We start from the raw sequence: 17,654 nt of genomic DNA, 5'->3' as shown, positions 1-17,654 counted from the left end.
TCCTGAGAGCAGACTCATTGGGTTCCCCACAGTCCAAGCAGTTTTCAGTCCAAGCAGCTGCTAGATGAAGCTAGCCACAGTTCTGGGTTCCAAGCTCAGCCTGCCCTTCTCCAGAATGACTCCTGGTCAACTGCCCTCTCCCTGTGGGAGAACTAAGTCCTGTGTACTCACCATCAGCCAGTGCAGTCCTCCACGCCTGTGCTTCCACTAGCACAGCTCTGTGCAGAGTCCACTGGGGTCACCAGCTATCACCATACTGTGGCCATGAGTGAATTCTGTCTCAGGGTAAAGGCGCTGCTGGCTGCCACCTTCTTCTTCCTTTTAAGTTTTTCTTTTTACTCTGTGGGCTTCAGTTCATGCTTCAGATTCTTCCTGGGTCCCAGAGACCCACTTCCTTCTTGTCTTCTTTGTGATGCCATATTCCAGAGTCTGGATGGTGACTCTCAGAGAGGCTGTTTTCTCTACTGCTTACTGCTCCACCATTGTCGTGGAAGTTCTCTCCTTCCTTGTTTTGTATGCTAATGGTAACTCAGATTTACTTACTTATTTATTTATTTTTGAGACATGGTTTTACTGTATAATACATGTTGGCCTCAAACTCATGGCAATCCTCCTGCTCAGCCTACCAAGTGCTGGAATTATAGATGGGCGCTACTGTGTCTGGCCTGGTAACCCAGACTTTTTGTTGCTTTTTCGTCATTGGCTTTTTTTTTTTTTTATCGGTACCAGGGATTGAACTCACGACCACCCGCTTGCAAAGCAGGCACTTATGCCGCTGAGCTAAATCCCCAGCCCCTCGTCATTGGCTTCTATATTTGGTAATGAGAATAATGTTTTTCTTTCTTTTCATTTCTTTTTTTTTTTTTTTTTAAATGCACAATTGTGTGCTGGTATGGTGGCATGCCTCAACAATCCTAGCTGCTTGGGAGGTAGAAAGATCACAAATTTAAGGCCAATCTGGACAACTTAGTGAGGCCTTGTCTCAGATTTTTGAAAAAGTCTAAAGATGTGGCTTGGTGGTAGAGCACTTGCCCAGGATGTGTGAGGCCTTGAGTTCAATCTTCAGTACTTGGGATTATGGAGAACAAAGTTGTGTCCTTCAGTATAAACCTCCCCCTGCCTTTTTTACAGCTTGAGATACACTATTTTTTGTAGCATAAAATTCACTTATTTAAAGTATACAGTTTGGTAGGTTTTCTTTTATACAGAGCCACCAATTGTTACAGAGTGGTACGGTTTTTACCGGTGCAATCTAAGTTTTTAATGTTTCAGTATATCTTTCACACCTCCCCCCCCATCAGTGGCAGCAGCAGCAACAACAAAAAGCCCTGAATGCCTCAGCATTTGCCCCTCATTACCCTCTCTCCACAAGTCCTTGGCAATCAGTAATCTACTTTGTGTATCTGTTGAAGGTGAAAACAGAATTAAGCTTTTTAGACATTTTCTAAGTGAGAGTACACAATATGTGGTCTCTGTGTCTGGTTTGTCATAATATTTCTTAATTCATATATTTATGTTGTATTAGTATGTCACTTCTTTTATGACTGAATAATATTACCCTGTATTATTAATGCTGTTTTTTAGTTATCCATTAATTGGTTGCTAGACATTTGAGTTTTTTCTGTCTTCTGGCTAAAATGAATAACAGGACTGTCAACATTCAGGGGCAAGTTTTTGTTTGAATTTGGTATATATTGATGATCGAAATACTGGGTTTTATTCTAACTCTGTATTGAGTGTTTTGAAGACTATTGGACTCTTACTGCACCAGTTTATACTCCCATGAGCAATGCTGTTAGGTTTTGTCACTGCCAGAGGATTAGGATCATTAAGTATAGTTCTTTAAGGAATATAGGCGTGTGAAGGTGCTCACAGCCAGGATGGGGTGTGTGGCATGCAGTATAAAGTTGACTTCTTGCTCTTCTGTGTGTTCCTAAAGCCTGTTTACCTGTTACTGTCTGCTTTTAAACAAGCCTGTTTCTGTTCCTGGAGCATAATGTACCTGCTCTCACTTTTAGATCTCTGTGCTGGTTTTTCTCTCTGTCTGGCATACCCTTTCCTTCTGTATCTCTTTCAAGTTTTTGTCTATATTACCTCCTCAGTTTAGCCTCAAGTCTCCCTACCCTATTTAACATTCTTGCCTAGTTCTGTGATTTAATATTTTTGAAAAGTACAGCACTGCACTTTTTTCATCACACTAAAGTATGAGCTTTGTAAGGGCAGAGATTATAGTTTTTTGTTGTTGTTTTTTACTGATGTATCTGGAATATTGTGATTGGGCCTGGAACATGGTTGGTTTCTGGTAAATATTTATTGAAAGAGTGGCTAAATAAGCTGGGGATATAGCTCCAGTGGCACAGTACCTGCTTGGCAAGCACAAGGTTCTGAGTTTGATCCCCAGTACCAAAACAAAACAAAACTAAACCATCGTGGTGAACATGAGCTCATGAGTTCAATCCCTGGTATCAAAACAGTACACCAAAATAACCTTTCATGTTAATAAATGGATTTTCTTAAAGTTTTAAATCATTGAAATAAACATAAGTACACTGTCATAAAAAGTTTATCCAATGCAGATAGGTAACAATTCCCTTTTATACTACCCTGTGTCTCACTCTTAGAAACACTGTTAATGATTTGGCTTTGTTTTTCCAGACCATTTTAAAGGTTTATGTGCATATATATCTATAGAAATAGTTTTGTTGCATTTGTGTTTTATATAAACCTTTATATACACATGCACAGATAGCCAGATAGATCTTCTCTGATTTGTACAGTACTCTTCTCTGATTTGTACAGTACTCCTTTTTTTGTCACCTCAACATAAGCTATTCATTAAGTGGTTTCATCTTTTTCAACTGATACCTTCTAAATACACTGTAACTTATTGGATGGCATTGACGTTTCCAGTTTTTCCTAGTGCAGACATTGCTCAAGCAAACATTGCAGCTCTTTCTACTTTGTACACGTAGAGGTGTCTCTCCATGTGTGCCATGGTAATGAAGACCATTTCAATTCTTTCTTTGCAGTTGTTACACTGTTTATTTCCTTATTTTCTCTGAGTATTTTCCTAAAGTTGATATTGTAAGTGGAACTTGTGGGTTGTAGAGAATGTAAGTTAAGTTATGATAGAATTAAGTTTTTTTCTAAAAGGATAATATCATATACCTTCTTCAATTGGTAATGACAGTTTGTATTTCTCTGTGTCTTCATCTGTATATTACTAATATCTATTTTCTGCCAGTCTGAGTGAACACTTATTTTAGCTGTTGAGATTGAATGTGTTTTCATAAGATGATTGGCCATTGGTAATTCTTTTGTTAAATTGTTGTCCATATGTGACCTTTAATTTTTTTCTTTATTTGGTTAGTCTTTTAAATTTATTGTATCTGTAGATGATGTCTTATTGTTATGGCTGTTAGCATTCATGTTGTACATGCTGGCATCAGTTTAGTATACAGTTTGCCTTTTAAAGTTGTTTATGGTTGTTCTTGCCAACTAGAAGCTTTAAATGTTCATTTAATCACTTTTTTAATAGGTTTCTTACTTATGGAAGTCTGTGCTACCCAAGGTTATAACCATATTCACCTATGTTTTCTTTTAATTTGTTTTAAATCTTGTTCCCTTTTTATTCACCTGGAATTTATTTATTGTAGTGTAAAATAAAGGTCTAATTTTTTCTTCCCCAAAATGTAGCTTTTTAATGTTATTTATTTGCATCTTTTCACAAATGCTTTACTATGCCATTTTTAATCACATACTACTCTCATTAAATAGGATTTATTTTTTAACATCATTCTACATTACTGATATAATCTGCTTTTGCTAATCCCACACTATTTTAAGTGCATTGATAGAATTTGCCTCATCATATATCATCTTTTTCCAAACACATTTTCTCTTTCAAAATTAGTTCATCAAGCTAGGTGTGGTGGTTATATTCATAATCTCAGTGCTCTGGGAGGCTAAGGCAGAAAAATCACAAGTTCAAGTCCTACATGTACCATTTAATGAGTTAGTGAGAGACCTTGTCTCAAAAAAAAGCACTTAAAGTGCTGGTGTGATGTAGCTCTCAGAGAAGACCCTGAATTTAGTCTCTAGTACCCCATCGCATCATCGAACTGAATAAAACAATTGGAATTTTTATTGGGAAGAAAAACATTTCTGTAAGCAGTAACAGTTTTTAGTGACTCTGTGTGTGTATGTGTGTGCAAACAATTTCTTACTGCTGGTCCAAAATAATGCTTTAAAAGGGTTAGGGTTGGCTCCATAATTTGGTTTTCTATTTTGTTTGTTGGTTTTCAGTTTTGCTTATTATTATTCTCAAGTTCTAGATTTTGTTTAAAGCATTCTCAGGGTTTGTCTAGTGTGGGCTTTTGCACTGAGCTGCATCTATAGACTGTGTGTTTGTGCATGAGTGTCAAGATGTTGCTAGATCACAGAATTGCTCAGGGTGGTCTCTAGTTTGTGATTCTCCTGCCTCATTCTCTCAGGATTACAGGTGTGTGCCTGGGTACTATGCCTTTAAAGTTATTTGTATCAGACATGGTGAATCATTTGACTGAGGATCTTTCTCCCAGACATCTTTCTTGCACTGTCGTATTTGCACCAGGGTTTTTTGTTTTCTGTTTTTTTTTAAATTTAAAGAAAGATAAAACAATAGAAAATGGGCAGAAATAGTACATACTTTCAAAGAAAAGAAATAAATAGTAATAAATCACTAGTTGATGTATACATATTGTCTCCCCACAAATAATTGTTCAAGATACAAAAGTAGAACATATAAATGGGACTTCAACCAGGGAGACTACAAACCATTCTGTTCAGCTATTCAACAAAAAGTAAGTAATATGAGTATCAATCCTATACACTTAGACATGTATGCATTTATCCATATCTTCGTTATGTTGAGACTTAAAAATTTATTAGATTAAAATCCTTCTGAACAAAGATTAATAATATTGCTGGATTTCACATCATAACACTCTGGAATCGGCACTGGGTACTGCAGTGCCCCTTTTTTTCCTTCAAAGTATTTGTTCATTTCATCATGTGTCATAAGATCAGTTCTCATAAACTGTTTATAGGTTTTACGTAAGCATGAGTCTTAGCATGTATTTCTATCCTTTCCATATTAGAGGGAGAAACAACAAAGCAGGACAGAACTAAACATTCCTATAGACACATAAAACTAAAAAGACATATAAAACTGCTGTATAAGGAGTTCTACCATGGTTTTCTATTGTTTTTAAGAAACGAGTTCTTAAGGGTTGAAGGGGGAGGGTAGGGGAATGGGAAAAAAAGAATCAAGTTATATCATGTACAGGTATAAATTTTCTATGATGAGTGATTATTATGTGTATCTAAAAGGTATCAATGAAATCTGATTTGAAGGAAGAAAAAAAGAAATGGGATCTTAAGTTCCTAGGATGGCCTCTAATTTGAGATTCTACTGCCTCAGCTACTGAGTAGCTCAGATTACAGGAATGTATCTATCACCTGTTACAGGTTTGCACTCAGCATCCCTGTGATACCGTCAATGTTATCTTAGCCTTGGAAAACAACGCATCAGCATGATGTCAAGTCACTACTGCGGACCACTTGTGTAAACTGAAACAAAGCAGGAAGGAAAAGCAGGTGTAATTGTCATTCAAGTAATATTTAGATCTTTTAAAAGGTCTGTTAAAGGTAATTGTTTGACCATGGTTTGATTTTTACTTATTTACGTTTTTATGGTGATGCGGCTCAAATCCAGGACTTCATGAAGTAGGCAAATGTTGCACTGCTAAGGTATACCTCCAGCCCCTCCAGGGTGGTTTTATTTTACACTGATATATCATTAAATTGAATAGCAAGTTCATTTTGGTTTCATTCCCTTTTTAAAATTCTTAACTTCAAAGTTACTTTGTTGTCTTTGCTTCTAAAATTTGTGGGGAGTGTGTGTGTGTGTGTGTGTGTGCCACTAAGAATTGAACCCAAGATTCTCAATCACTGAGCTATGTACCCCTTCCCTTTTCATTTTTGAAACAACCAAGTTGCCCTAGCAAGACTCAAAATTGGCATCCTCCGGCCTCTGCCTCTTCCGGTGTTGGGATTACAGGCATGTATTACCAGGTCCAGCTTGTTTAAATGTTTCTAATTTTTTCCAACTTCAGTATGTTTTGTTTTAGAATCCTTTACAAATGTATAACTAAATATCACATTTTTAGTTCACTAAATTATTAAATAAAATGAGCAAGGTCACACCAGTTAGTTGATTCAAAAGAACTAAATGAATAACTCTTCATGTGTTCTGATTACCAGAAGAGGAATTATAATACAAAATACTGCCAGTAGACAAGATCAGTAAAGCAACATGAGTACGAAGCAAGTGAAATAAAGGAAATAAATCAGAAGTGCATTAAATTTCTTGTACTAGCCGGGCATGGTGGCTCACGCCTGTAATCCCAGCACTTGAGAGGCTGAGGCAGGAGGATTGTTGAGAGCTCCAGACTAGCTTGGGCTACAAAGTGAGCTCAAGGCCAGCCTGAACTGCATAGCAAGACCCTAAAAAAGAAAAAAAAATTCTTGTACTAAACTGGATATCTTACTGTTTTTTCTCATTGCATAGAGCCAACAGATGTTGCACAGCAAAATCCTTCATCAGCTTATTTCTCATCCTCCTAAGATGATGAACTGATTGATTGCTCTTTGGCTAAAATCTAAGTGATGATGTAAAACTGAAGAAAATGTCACAACCTTTGCTTTCAGCTGCATAAGATTTGCATTTCTGGGGCTGGGGATTTAGGTCAGTGGCATAAGCACCTGCCTTGCAAGCAGGCAGTCGTGAGTTCAATCCCTGGTACCGATGAAAAGGAAAAAGACAAAAAAAAAAAAAAAAAAAAAAAAAAGATTTGCATTTCTTCCACTACATAACTTTTGGTTTTGAAGTTTCTTTTATTGTAGTTACTATTTTTACATTCTGTGCCTCTCTGCTCCAAAAGTTTATGATCATAAGCAGATACCATCATCTACTGAAGTGTGAACCAACAGGTACTTATTAACACTGCCTTTACTCCATCAAAACCGTATCGAAGTGTCTTATCAACTAAATTAGTCCAACTAAATAGGAATTTGACCCTGTCAGCCCTGCTTAATAGTTAACATTAATTCAGCATTTAGTCAATAGCTACTGTTTTCTTAAGTGTTCTTTTGGATTACTAATGTTCCTAGCACCCCTGTGAAATAAATAAGGTAATTATGATACTAGTATCTCCCTTTTACAAATGATACAGTTGACATGTATTCATTTGTCAAAATCACAAAGGCAAATGAACATTGGACATGGGGTTTTTTAAAGTTAACATAAGTAATATTGTCCCTCACTGGCTTTTTTTTTTTTTTTTTTTTTTTTTTTGTGCTTAGCCAGTGTGGACAGTGTTTCCAAATGTTTTCATGGATCTGCTTAAATAAATACACCATCTCATTCCTGGTTCATGGGCATGTAGGTTCTCTTCAGTTTCTCACTGTTCTGGATAATACTTGGCAAACACCTTTGAGTATGTATTTTTCCACATGTATTTTGTGTTAAAGATTTGAGACCAGGCTACATCCCAAAGTCCTTCCATTCTTCCACCTTCTTTGCCAGTAATTTACTAAGCTGGGTGTGATGCCACACACCAGTAATCCCAGCATTCAGTAAGCTGAGGCAAAAGAATTGCCACCAGTTCAAGGTTGGCCTAGATTACATAGTAAATTCAAGACTAACCTGAATTACACAGGAAGACCCAATCTCAAAAGAAAAAAGAAAGTTTTACCAATCTGAAAAGTCAAAACAATAGTATATAATTAGAATTTTTGTTTATTACTGAGATTGAGCACATTTTATAAGCACATCCTGATTATTCATACTTTATAATTATGTACAGTATTGATTTTTCAGTGTGGATTATTTGCATATTTTGCTCAGTTTTTTTGCTTATTGGTTTATAGGTGCTTGTTTATAGAAATTAACCTATTAACCCTCTTCCTCTTCAGCCTCTTGAGTGCTGGAATCATAGGTATGTGCCACCATACCTGATGCCCAGCCCTTTTTACTATACTTTGAGACAAAGTGCCTCTTAGATTGTCCTGGATATCCTGGAGCTTGTGATGCTTCTCCTTCCGCTTTCCAAGTAGATGATATTATAGGTGTGACCACCATGCCTGGCTAACTCATTACCATGTAAATGTTGCAGATATTGTCACCTATCCCATCTGTCTTTCAGTTTTACTTACGCATATTTTTGGTCATGTGTGTTGTGTATGTTGTCACTCCTTTATGGTTTCTACCTAGGTCCAGAGTGCTCTTTCTGAAACACGGGTATGATCTTTTCCCCTTCTTTGCTTCTCATGGAGAGGCAGTGTAGTTTTTGAGGACATAGCATACAGCTGTTTTACTATGGACCCTGGTTGACTGAGGTACTTGTTTTATACCTGGGAACCCCATGATACTAATAGCCACCTTGTGGACTTGGATAGTGTTAAGTTTAGGTGCTAGGTCAGTGCCATCACATAATCAATCCTTGGTAAATATTATCTGCTACCCAGTTTCATATATCACTTACTCTGTTGATTTCCACGCTCCAGCTATCGTGGTTGCTCTTGTCCTTCCCACTTCAGAGTCTGTGTATTCTGTAATCCTTTTCTTTACTCTTTTTGCCTAATTGCTATTTCCCCTGTATTCAGCTTGAATGTTATTTTCTTTCTTTTTTTAAAATTTTAGAGAGAAAAGAAAACAATTTCAAAACAACATTTAGGGGATAACAGTGGTATATAGATTGCACAGTGTTATCTTCAAATCAGTTACAGTACAAGACACCTGCATTTAATCGTCTGAACAATACTAGCACAAACCTTTCTTTTCAGTGAGCTCAGAGAAACCAGTAGTATAACTATTTTAATCCTCCTTTATGTATGTAGTTTCTTTCAGCTTCTCATACTAGTGAAACAATCCAGTGTTTACACGTGTGTCTGATTTATTTCACTAGTAAGTTACATCCATTTACCTATGAAAGTCTGCAGTTTATCTTCTTTATGACTGAGTAGTGCTCCATTGTATTAAAAATACCACATTTTTTATGCATTCCAAAGTGAATGGACATTTAGGCTGTTTTCAAGATCTAGGTATTACAAATTGTGTTGCTATAAACATAGATGCGCATATATTGCTGTGGTATGATGTTTTTAATTGTTTTAGGAATATACCCAGAAGGGGAATAGCTGTTCGAATGGGACCTCCAATCCTAGCTTTTGAGGAATCTCCACAGTGATTGCTTCAGTCTACACTCTCACCAGCAGTGGAGAAGCATTCCTTTTTCCCCATTTGTTAATGGTTGATTTATTAATGATAGCCATTCTTTCTGGAGTGAGGTGGAATCTCAACATTGTTTTAATTTGCGTCTCTTGAATGACCAGCAGTGTTGAACAGTGTTTCACATATTTATTTGCTGTTTGTATTTGTTTATCTGAGAAGTGTGTATTCATCTCAATTGCCCATTTTTGGATTGAGTATTTAAATTTGGGAGAATGGGTTTTTTTCAGTTCTTTACATGTTCTTTTTAAAAAAATATGTTTAATTGTTTTGAAGGTAGTAAAATAAAACAGAATAAGACAGAACGAAGCCAATTGAGACAGTATAGTGAAATTAGTACAGACCTTCACAACAATCCTTTGAAGAACAGACTATATGTTCTTTTTAAAAATTTTTTTTATTATTTTGAAGGTAGTAAAATAAGACAGAATGAAGCCAATTGAGACAACATAGTGAAATTGGTACAGAATTTCACAACAATCCTTTGTCTGAAGAACAGCGTGGGTTATCTCTTCACTCTGTTGGTGGTTAAATGTCATTTTCTTAAGGACATTTAGTGACCTCCTGGTTCAAGTTACGCTTGCCTTTATGTTTTTAGCATCCAGTACTTTTACTTGAGAGTACAGTACTTTAAAAATGAAAAAAATTTTTTTGTACTGGGCATTGAACTCGACCTCATGCTAGCTAGGCAGGCACTTATGCAGCTGAACTAGATCCCTAGCTTTTTTTTTTCCCCCTTTTTAAGACAGGATCTTGCTGTGCAGTTCAGACTGGGCTTGAGCTCACTTTGTACCCCACACTGGTCTTGAGCTTGCAGTGGTCCTCCTGCCTTCGCCTCCCAGGTGTTGGAATTACAGGCGTGTGCCACCATGCCTGGCTCTTTAAATGATTGTCTGCCCCCAGTTGAAGTATAGTTTTATCCCCTAACATGTGTTGATCAGTATGTGAGGAGTGAATGAGTTAGGAGCTGGAGTGCTACAGTTTAGTTGTTTGGGGGCTTGGGATAGAAAAGTAAAGAGAGGGGAGAAAGTATATTTAGATTTAAATATCACTCTCAAATTTTTGTTCACTTGTTCCTTTGAGAAGGTCTGGGTTTTAGTACTTATATATAACTATTTGGGTAACTGGCACTTAAATAACTTAAAAATCGTTAAAACTTTGTAATGAAATTATTAAAATCTGAAAAGACCTTACTTCATTTACAGATAAAAGTTTAACATAGTATAATACTGTATAAGATTGTATAGGTAGTAAAGCTGAAATAAGAATCTTGGTATCCCTGCCTCCCATCTAAAACTGTTATATTTTAGATAGCCACCATTTCAAGGAATATACAGTATTAAAATCTAAACTATTTGTTAGTGATTAAAATTGTTCATGAGAAGCAGTTTTTTGAGAAGGGTTTTTTTTTTTTTTTTTTTTTTTTTGTACCAAGATCAAAGTCACAACCTTGCACTTACCAGGCAAGCACTTGAGCTGCTGAGCTAAATCCTTAGTGAGAATCAGTTTTTAAGGGCTGTCATGTACACCCAAGATGCCGGTGATCTTGCAGACTAACACCCTCAAAGCTGCATTGTAAGGTGGCTATGCTCCTTACGTGTTGTTGCTCTTGTTTTCAGTTCCTGTCATGCCATCCTACAGCTTTTCGTCAGCTAGGCACATATAGAGGTCATGTCTTAGGTTGTTTTACGTGTTTATAAAGCAAGAATAAATAGATTTATTCGTTCAACAACATGGATGAACCTCAGCAACTTAAGTGAAAGAAATGCACAAAAGATCACATATTGTATGATTTCATTTATGTGAAGTATCGAAGAAAGGCAAAATCTTCTGGAGACAGAAAGTAGATTAGTGGCCTGAGCCTAGAAAGGGGAGATGGAGGAACCATACATCACCATTAAGCTTCTTTTCAGGGTGACAGAAATATTCTAAAATTGGATTATGGTGATGATTATATACTATTAAGCTACTAAAAATTATTAGAATGTGCATTTAAAGTGGGTTTTTCATTTTGTACTGGGGACTGAACCTAAGGCCTTCACACACAGCTACCTCCATCCCAAACCCTTTGTTATTTTATTTTGAAATGATATCTCACTGAGTTGCTAAGTTTCCCAGGCTGGACTTGAACTTGCAATCAAACCTCAGCCTCCCAGAGTGCTGGGACTACAGGCAAGGACCCCTACACTTGGATAAAGCAGAAAGTTTTATATGAGAATTGTACTCCAGTAAAGTAATAAAAAATGGGTTCAGAACTTACTTTGAATGTGTTCTCTTTGTAACTGTAGAATAACATAGTTGAAAATTTGCTTCTGCATAATAGTCTAGTGAAATGAAATGGAAAATAAGGAAAAATAGAAGATAAACTAGATAAAGTTCATAACATATGGTATCCTATTCATTGGGTAAGAAGAGCTCTGAAAACAAACACCATATCCCACCCTCAAAACCATAAGGAAATGTTTTTGTGGGTAGGAATCGTGGTACCAAGTGTGGTAATCTAAGTTTAGAGGACAGGATTCATACACATGTACTTGGTTATGATCTTTAAATTATCTTATCAAGGTCCTGGTGAGTTCTGCTCTTGGACTTGCTGTCTTTCTCCCTCCACCTCTTTCTACAAATGCATGCACTTCAGATTTAGAAAAGATACTGTTTTTTTTCCCCAAACCCATCTCTCCTGCCAGTTTTATTTTACCTCTGAACCCAGTCAAGTGCTGTGTTATGAGTGAGTAAATACTTTTGAGATTCAGGATGTTTGTGTATTTCTTTTTGATTTTTCAGCACTTTCATTTGGACCTTTGGATGCCCATTGGACCGACACTTGAAATCTGCAAGTCATCTTGTAGCAGATTGTAGCAGGACCATCAGGCCTTTCCTTTGTATGGGGAGGAGGTAGCCCATGTGCTGTGGAGATGAACGGAGAACAGCAGCCTGATGCAGGTATTGGATTTACTGAGCATAATTTAGTCTGCAGAGTATAGAATTGCATTACTTACCCATGTTTTATTGTTTGGACTTTTTACCACTAAACTGGAAGGTCTTTGAAGGCATGCATTGTTTTTCATTGCCATGAACTGTATCTGTCAGAGAACCTGACCTAAGGATACTAATATAATGTTTGTTGAAAAAATAAGTAATTTGTGCAGACAGACTTCTTTTTTAAGCAGTATTTTTATTTTGTTACTTTTAATTATTTTGAAATAGTTATCAGTTCAGAGGAAGTTGCAAAGATAACACTGACAGGTCTTGTGTTCCCTTCACCCATTTTCTCCCATTAATTCATTTTTGTATAGCTATAATATAAAGTCTGTGAAATGATATTGATATTAAGTCTTTGCAATTCTGTGTCATTTTACCAAACATGTAGATTCCTGTGTTTATTTCGTTAGTCAGGTTATAGATCTATTTCATTATCCATGAAGAGCTCCCACCCTCTTTTCTGTGTTTCTAACTCCAGGCAACTGTTCGTAATTTCTGTTACTTAAAGAATGCTACGTGCATAGAGTCAGTGTGTGACCTTTTACAAGCTTTCTCTTTCTCAAAATAATAGCCTGGAGATCTATTGAGGTTCTTGGCTATGTCAATACTGTTATTTTTTATTTCTATATAGCATTCTATGTATGTATTACCGTTTACTATTAATTGTTCATCTCTTGTAGTATGTTTTGGTTTTTTCCAGTTTTTGGCTATTAGAATGCATTATTAATAATTATATACATAAGATTTCATTTTAGGAGCCTTATTCTGAGGAGCACAATTTTATAAATTACAGCTTTAGTGAAGAAACTATCAGACTATTTTTCAGAGTAGCTGTACCATTTTCATTGTCATCAGCAATGTCAGAGACATAGTTTCTCTGCATTCTTACAGTAATTTGGTATAATCATTTTTATTGAAGTCATTCTGATGGTTGTACAGAGACAGTTCATCACGGTCTTTATATTTCCCTATTCACCAGTGGTGTTGAATATCTTTATATATGATCTTTTGACATCCCTACATCCTCTTTGATGAAGTACCTCTTCATGTCAGTGCTAATTGGTTTGTTTTGCTGTTGAGGTTTTGTCTTTTTTTTTTTTTTTTTGTCTTTTTCCTTTTTATCGGTACCAGGGATTGAACTCACGACTGCCTGCTTGCAAGGCAGGCACTTATGCCGCTGAGCTAAATCCCCAGCCCCGAGGTTTTGTCTTAAAAAAATAAAACTTTTTTGAAGTGTAATGTTTTGAGATATAATTCACACACCATAAGATTCACCCTTTAGGAATTCATAGCTCAGTTTTTGTTTTTACAATGCTGGAGGTTCAATCCAGAACCTTATACGTAGTAGGCAAGTGATCTACCAAGGAGTCATATCCCTCATTAAATTCAGTGGTTTTTAATATAATCACAAAATGAATAACCACCGCTGCTAATTTCAGAACATTTTAAAAATCCCTCAAACAAACCACTGGCAGTTATTTCCTGTTCTGTTGGTGTTCTGGAAATCAATCTGTTTGCTGTCTCTATGTATTTACCTATTTCTGATTTCTTTTGATTAATGTTTCTATTTTGTATGTTTTTCATGTTTTTGCTTTCAAAATACTGGTATTATATCTGAAGTAAGTTTCTTTTTAAAATTCTTTTGGGTATATTTTAGACATACTTAATAATAATATTCATCATAGGGAATTTGTACCTGTGCATGATATATCTTGCTGCTGTTTTTTTTTTCTCATTCCTTTTCCTTCGCTTCAACCCTTCTTCCCCTCCTTATTCTGTTGATTGATTTTGGTACTGGAGATCAAACTCATAACCTTGCACCTGCAAGGCAAGCACTTGTGCTGCTGAGCTGAACCCATTCTCCCCCCTTTATTTACAAAAGTTTTGTTTCCATTTTATCTTTATTTTCCTGCCCCACCCCACCCTGTTTCCTTTCTCACTTGAACATTTTCTTCCCATTTCACAGTATCTGTTACACATTTTGATACTTATTTATACTTTGTTTCTCATAGCGCAGGAAACAGTATAGTATTTACACATACATGTCTGATTTATTTCATTTGAGGATATGGTCTCAAGGTGCATCCATTCATTATAAATGTCTCAAGCTTATGCTTCATTAGAGTGGACTAGTATTTTGTTATATAAAAAAATCACATCTTCTTTATCATTGGTCAGCGGGTATTTGGGCTGTTTCCAAGATTTAGCTGTTACAAACTGTGCCCTTATAAACATGGGTATGCATATGTCACTGTGATAAGATGCTTTTAATTCTTTTAGGAAGGTACCACCAAGAAGAGGAATATCTGGGTCAAATGAAACCCCTGGTTTTAGTTTTTTGAGGCTCTCCATAGTGATTATACGAGTCTACACTCCCACCAACAGTGTAGAAGGGTTTCTTTTTCCCCACAGCCTCACTAGCATTTGTTACTGGTGATTTCCTTGGTGACAGCGATTCTTTCTTGAGTTAGAAGGAATCTCAACATTGTTTTAATTTGCATCTCTTGAATGACTAGTGATACTGAACATTTTTCCATATATTTATTTGCTATTTCTACTTCTACTTCTTCGTCTGAGAATTTCATTTCAGGTGTCTATTTTTGGTATTAGGTCTTTTTTTTTTTTTTTTTTTTTTTTTTGTCTTTCTCCTTTTTATTGGTACCAGGGATCGAACTCACGACTGCCTGCTTGCAAGGCAGGCGCTTATGCCGCTGAGCTAAATCTCCAGCCCCTTTTTTGGATTAAGTCTTTTAAGTTTGGGAGAAATCTGATTTTTTTTTTTGAGTCCTTTATACGGTATAGTCTACATATTAGGTCTTTGCCTGAGGAACAGCTGCCCCAAATTTTTTAGCACACTGTAGATTGTCTCTTCGCTCTATCAGTGATTTCTTTTGCTGTGCAAAAGCTTTTTAATAAAATGAGATCTCAGTTGTTGATTCATTGTGATATTTCCTGTGCAATCAGGGTTTTGTTCATAAAGTCTTTGCCTACACAAGTGTCTTCAAGAATTCTACTTATTCTGTCTTTTTAAAAAATTTTTATTTAAGGAGAAAAAAGAAAAAAAACCAAAAAGGGTACAAGTTATACAGAATTTCAGAAAAAATAAACAGTAGGAAATCACTAGTTAATTACATATTGTCGTCTTAGAAATAGTTGTTCAAGTTACAAAATTAAAGCATATAGAGGGGACTTTTCAAACAGTGAGACTGCAAACAGTTTTGTTCAATGATCCAACAAAACTCAGGAAGATGGTTATCTATCTTATACACTTAAATATATATGTAGTTATATCCTTTAGAGCACTTTCTTTTCCTTTCTTTTGTACAATGACAATTACACATTTTGGGTTTTATTACTCCCACAGTTCTTAGTACTTTTTTTTTTTTTGAAAAAAGTAAAACCAAATGCAACATAACAGGACAGAGTCAGTCAAATCAAAAGGATGGACATAATACATAATATAAAAACAAAACACAAGGTGATCAACAATGGTTACCATAATGCCTCTTGCTATCTTAAAAAGAATTGCCTATATCATCAGTTATAATAAAATTGAACAAAACAGTAAAGAATAAGACCAATAAAACCAAAACATTGGAGACATTAGAGGACTTCAAAAGAAGATAATAGTCAACCAGAATGGGTGCCATAATGAATCTTATTGTCTTCATAGTTGTTGCCTATACTTTCGAACTTGGTACTATCAAGCATTAACACAATAGAGGAAAATCAGTCAAAACAAGATGGTGAGAGCAATACAGGGTTTCAAATCAAGTTAATAGGAAATCAGTGTGGGTTACTGTAATATATCCTATTTTTTTATTTTTCCCTTAATTAAAAGGATAAAAATAAAAAAGATAATAAAGAGATTGAGATAAAAAAGAAGGTATAACAGCAAAACATTGCAGGTCAAAACATAGCCATTTAAGCAAAATACTGTTTTACCACAAGATAATCTCGACATAAAAGTAGTTACCATAGTGTCTCTTTCCATAAAATCTTTGGGTATAACTTCGTATATTGTAGCATCAAACATATCAAGACAATGTAAAACCGTTCAAGAGAATGACAGTATTACAGGGTATTTAGAATCAACTAACAGAAAATGAACAATGGTTTCTGTATAATCTCCTTGTCTATAAAAGTTTTTGTTTATATTATCACATATAATAAAATCCAATAAGATATAACAGATTAAAACCGATGGAGACAGAAGAACAAAAGCTTGATGGGACTTCGAAACAAGAGGATATTAAATCAGCACTACCTATTATGATGTCTTGTTTTCTCCAAAATAGCTGTTCCTACCATCCAACCTTCTCTGCCTTATTTCTGTTGAGCTCTTTTTCTGTCATTAGTTGTCAGTTTGTCTTCTTCATTTCGCTTTCTGCTCCATTCATTGTGGCCTCTCTGCCACTGTTTCTGGAATCTTGGTATTTTTCATTTTTAGAATATCCTGCAGTAATCTCTGTAGAGTTGAATTGGTGATTGCAAATTCCCCTAGTTCCTCTTTATCCTGGAAGCACCATGTTTTTCCATCAATTTCCAGGGACAGTTGTGCAGGATATATCAATCTTGGCTGGAGGTTATTATCTTTCAAAGCTTGAATTATTTACCCCCACGCTCTTCGTGATTTGATGGTTTGTGCCGAGAAGTCTGCTGTAATTCTGATGGGTGTTCCCTTGTAAGTGATCTGTTTCTGTTTTTTTTTTTTGTGTCTTTTTCATTTTTATCGGTACCGGGGATCGAACTCACGACCGCCTGCTTGCAAGGCAGGTGCTTATGCCGCTGAGCTATTGTCTCTGACGGCTTTTAATATTCTGTTCTTATATTGGATTTCTGGAATTTTGATTATTATATGCCTGGGTGTAGCTCTGTTTGGGTTGTAGGTGGCTGGGGTCCTGTATGCCTCATACATCTGAGTATCTTTACCTTTTGCTAAATTAGGGAAATTCTCCTGAATTATTTCTGCGAATAGCTTTTGTAGTTCATTTGTTTGTGTCCCTACTTCTTCTTTTATGTTTTTAAGTTATAGATCCTCTTATCATCTTCTAGCCTTTGTATTATTGCTGTTTGTTTTTTCTTGTTATTTTTAAGAAGTTTTTCATTTCATGCTCCCACCTTACAAATCTGTCCTCCAGTTCTGATAATCTATCCTTAGTTTCTTTCAACCTGTTATGCCAGCTTTTGATAGAGTTTTTAGTTTCCTGGTAATCACTTTGAACCTGCTTCACGTATTCTATGTTTTTTCCATCAAATAATTCTCCCCTTTTTTTCTGTTCTTCCATTCCACCATCTGTTTTTTCTTGGGCAGTGCTTAGCATTTCTCTAACTATTCTAC

At 35.9% G+C, this 17,654-nt stretch overlaps 1 protein-coding gene across 9 annotated transcripts in view; it reads left to right on the top strand.

Moving 5' to 3' along the window:
• Window positions 1-17,654, top strand: part of Sfmbt1 (Scm like with four mbt domains 1) — a 174,650-nt gene that overhangs the window by 78,131 nt on the left and 78,865 nt on the right. For all 9 annotated transcript variants that reach the window (XR_010050122.1, XR_010050120.1, XR_010050119.1 and 6 more), the window contains one exon: window positions 12,116-12,274. Coding sequence is in view for 5 of the 9 variants with exons in the window: in XM_063257246.1 (XP_063113316.1) it covers window positions 12,247-12,274 (28 nt within the window). In the remaining 4 variants the exon portion in view is untranslated. The remainder of the gene's footprint in view (window positions 1-12,115; window positions 12,275-17,654) is intronic.

Source organism: Cavia porcellus, unplaced genomic scaffold (genome assembly GCF_034190915.1).
Source record: "Cavia porcellus strain 051 isolate PalLab524CR breed Dunkin Hartley unplaced genomic scaffold, mCavPor4.1 scaffold_10, whole genome shotgun sequence".
In the NCBI taxonomy this organism is placed as follows: Eukaryota; Metazoa; Chordata; class Mammalia; order Rodentia; family Caviidae; genus Cavia; species Cavia porcellus.
This window is presented reverse-complemented; position numbering and strand designations above follow the sequence as displayed.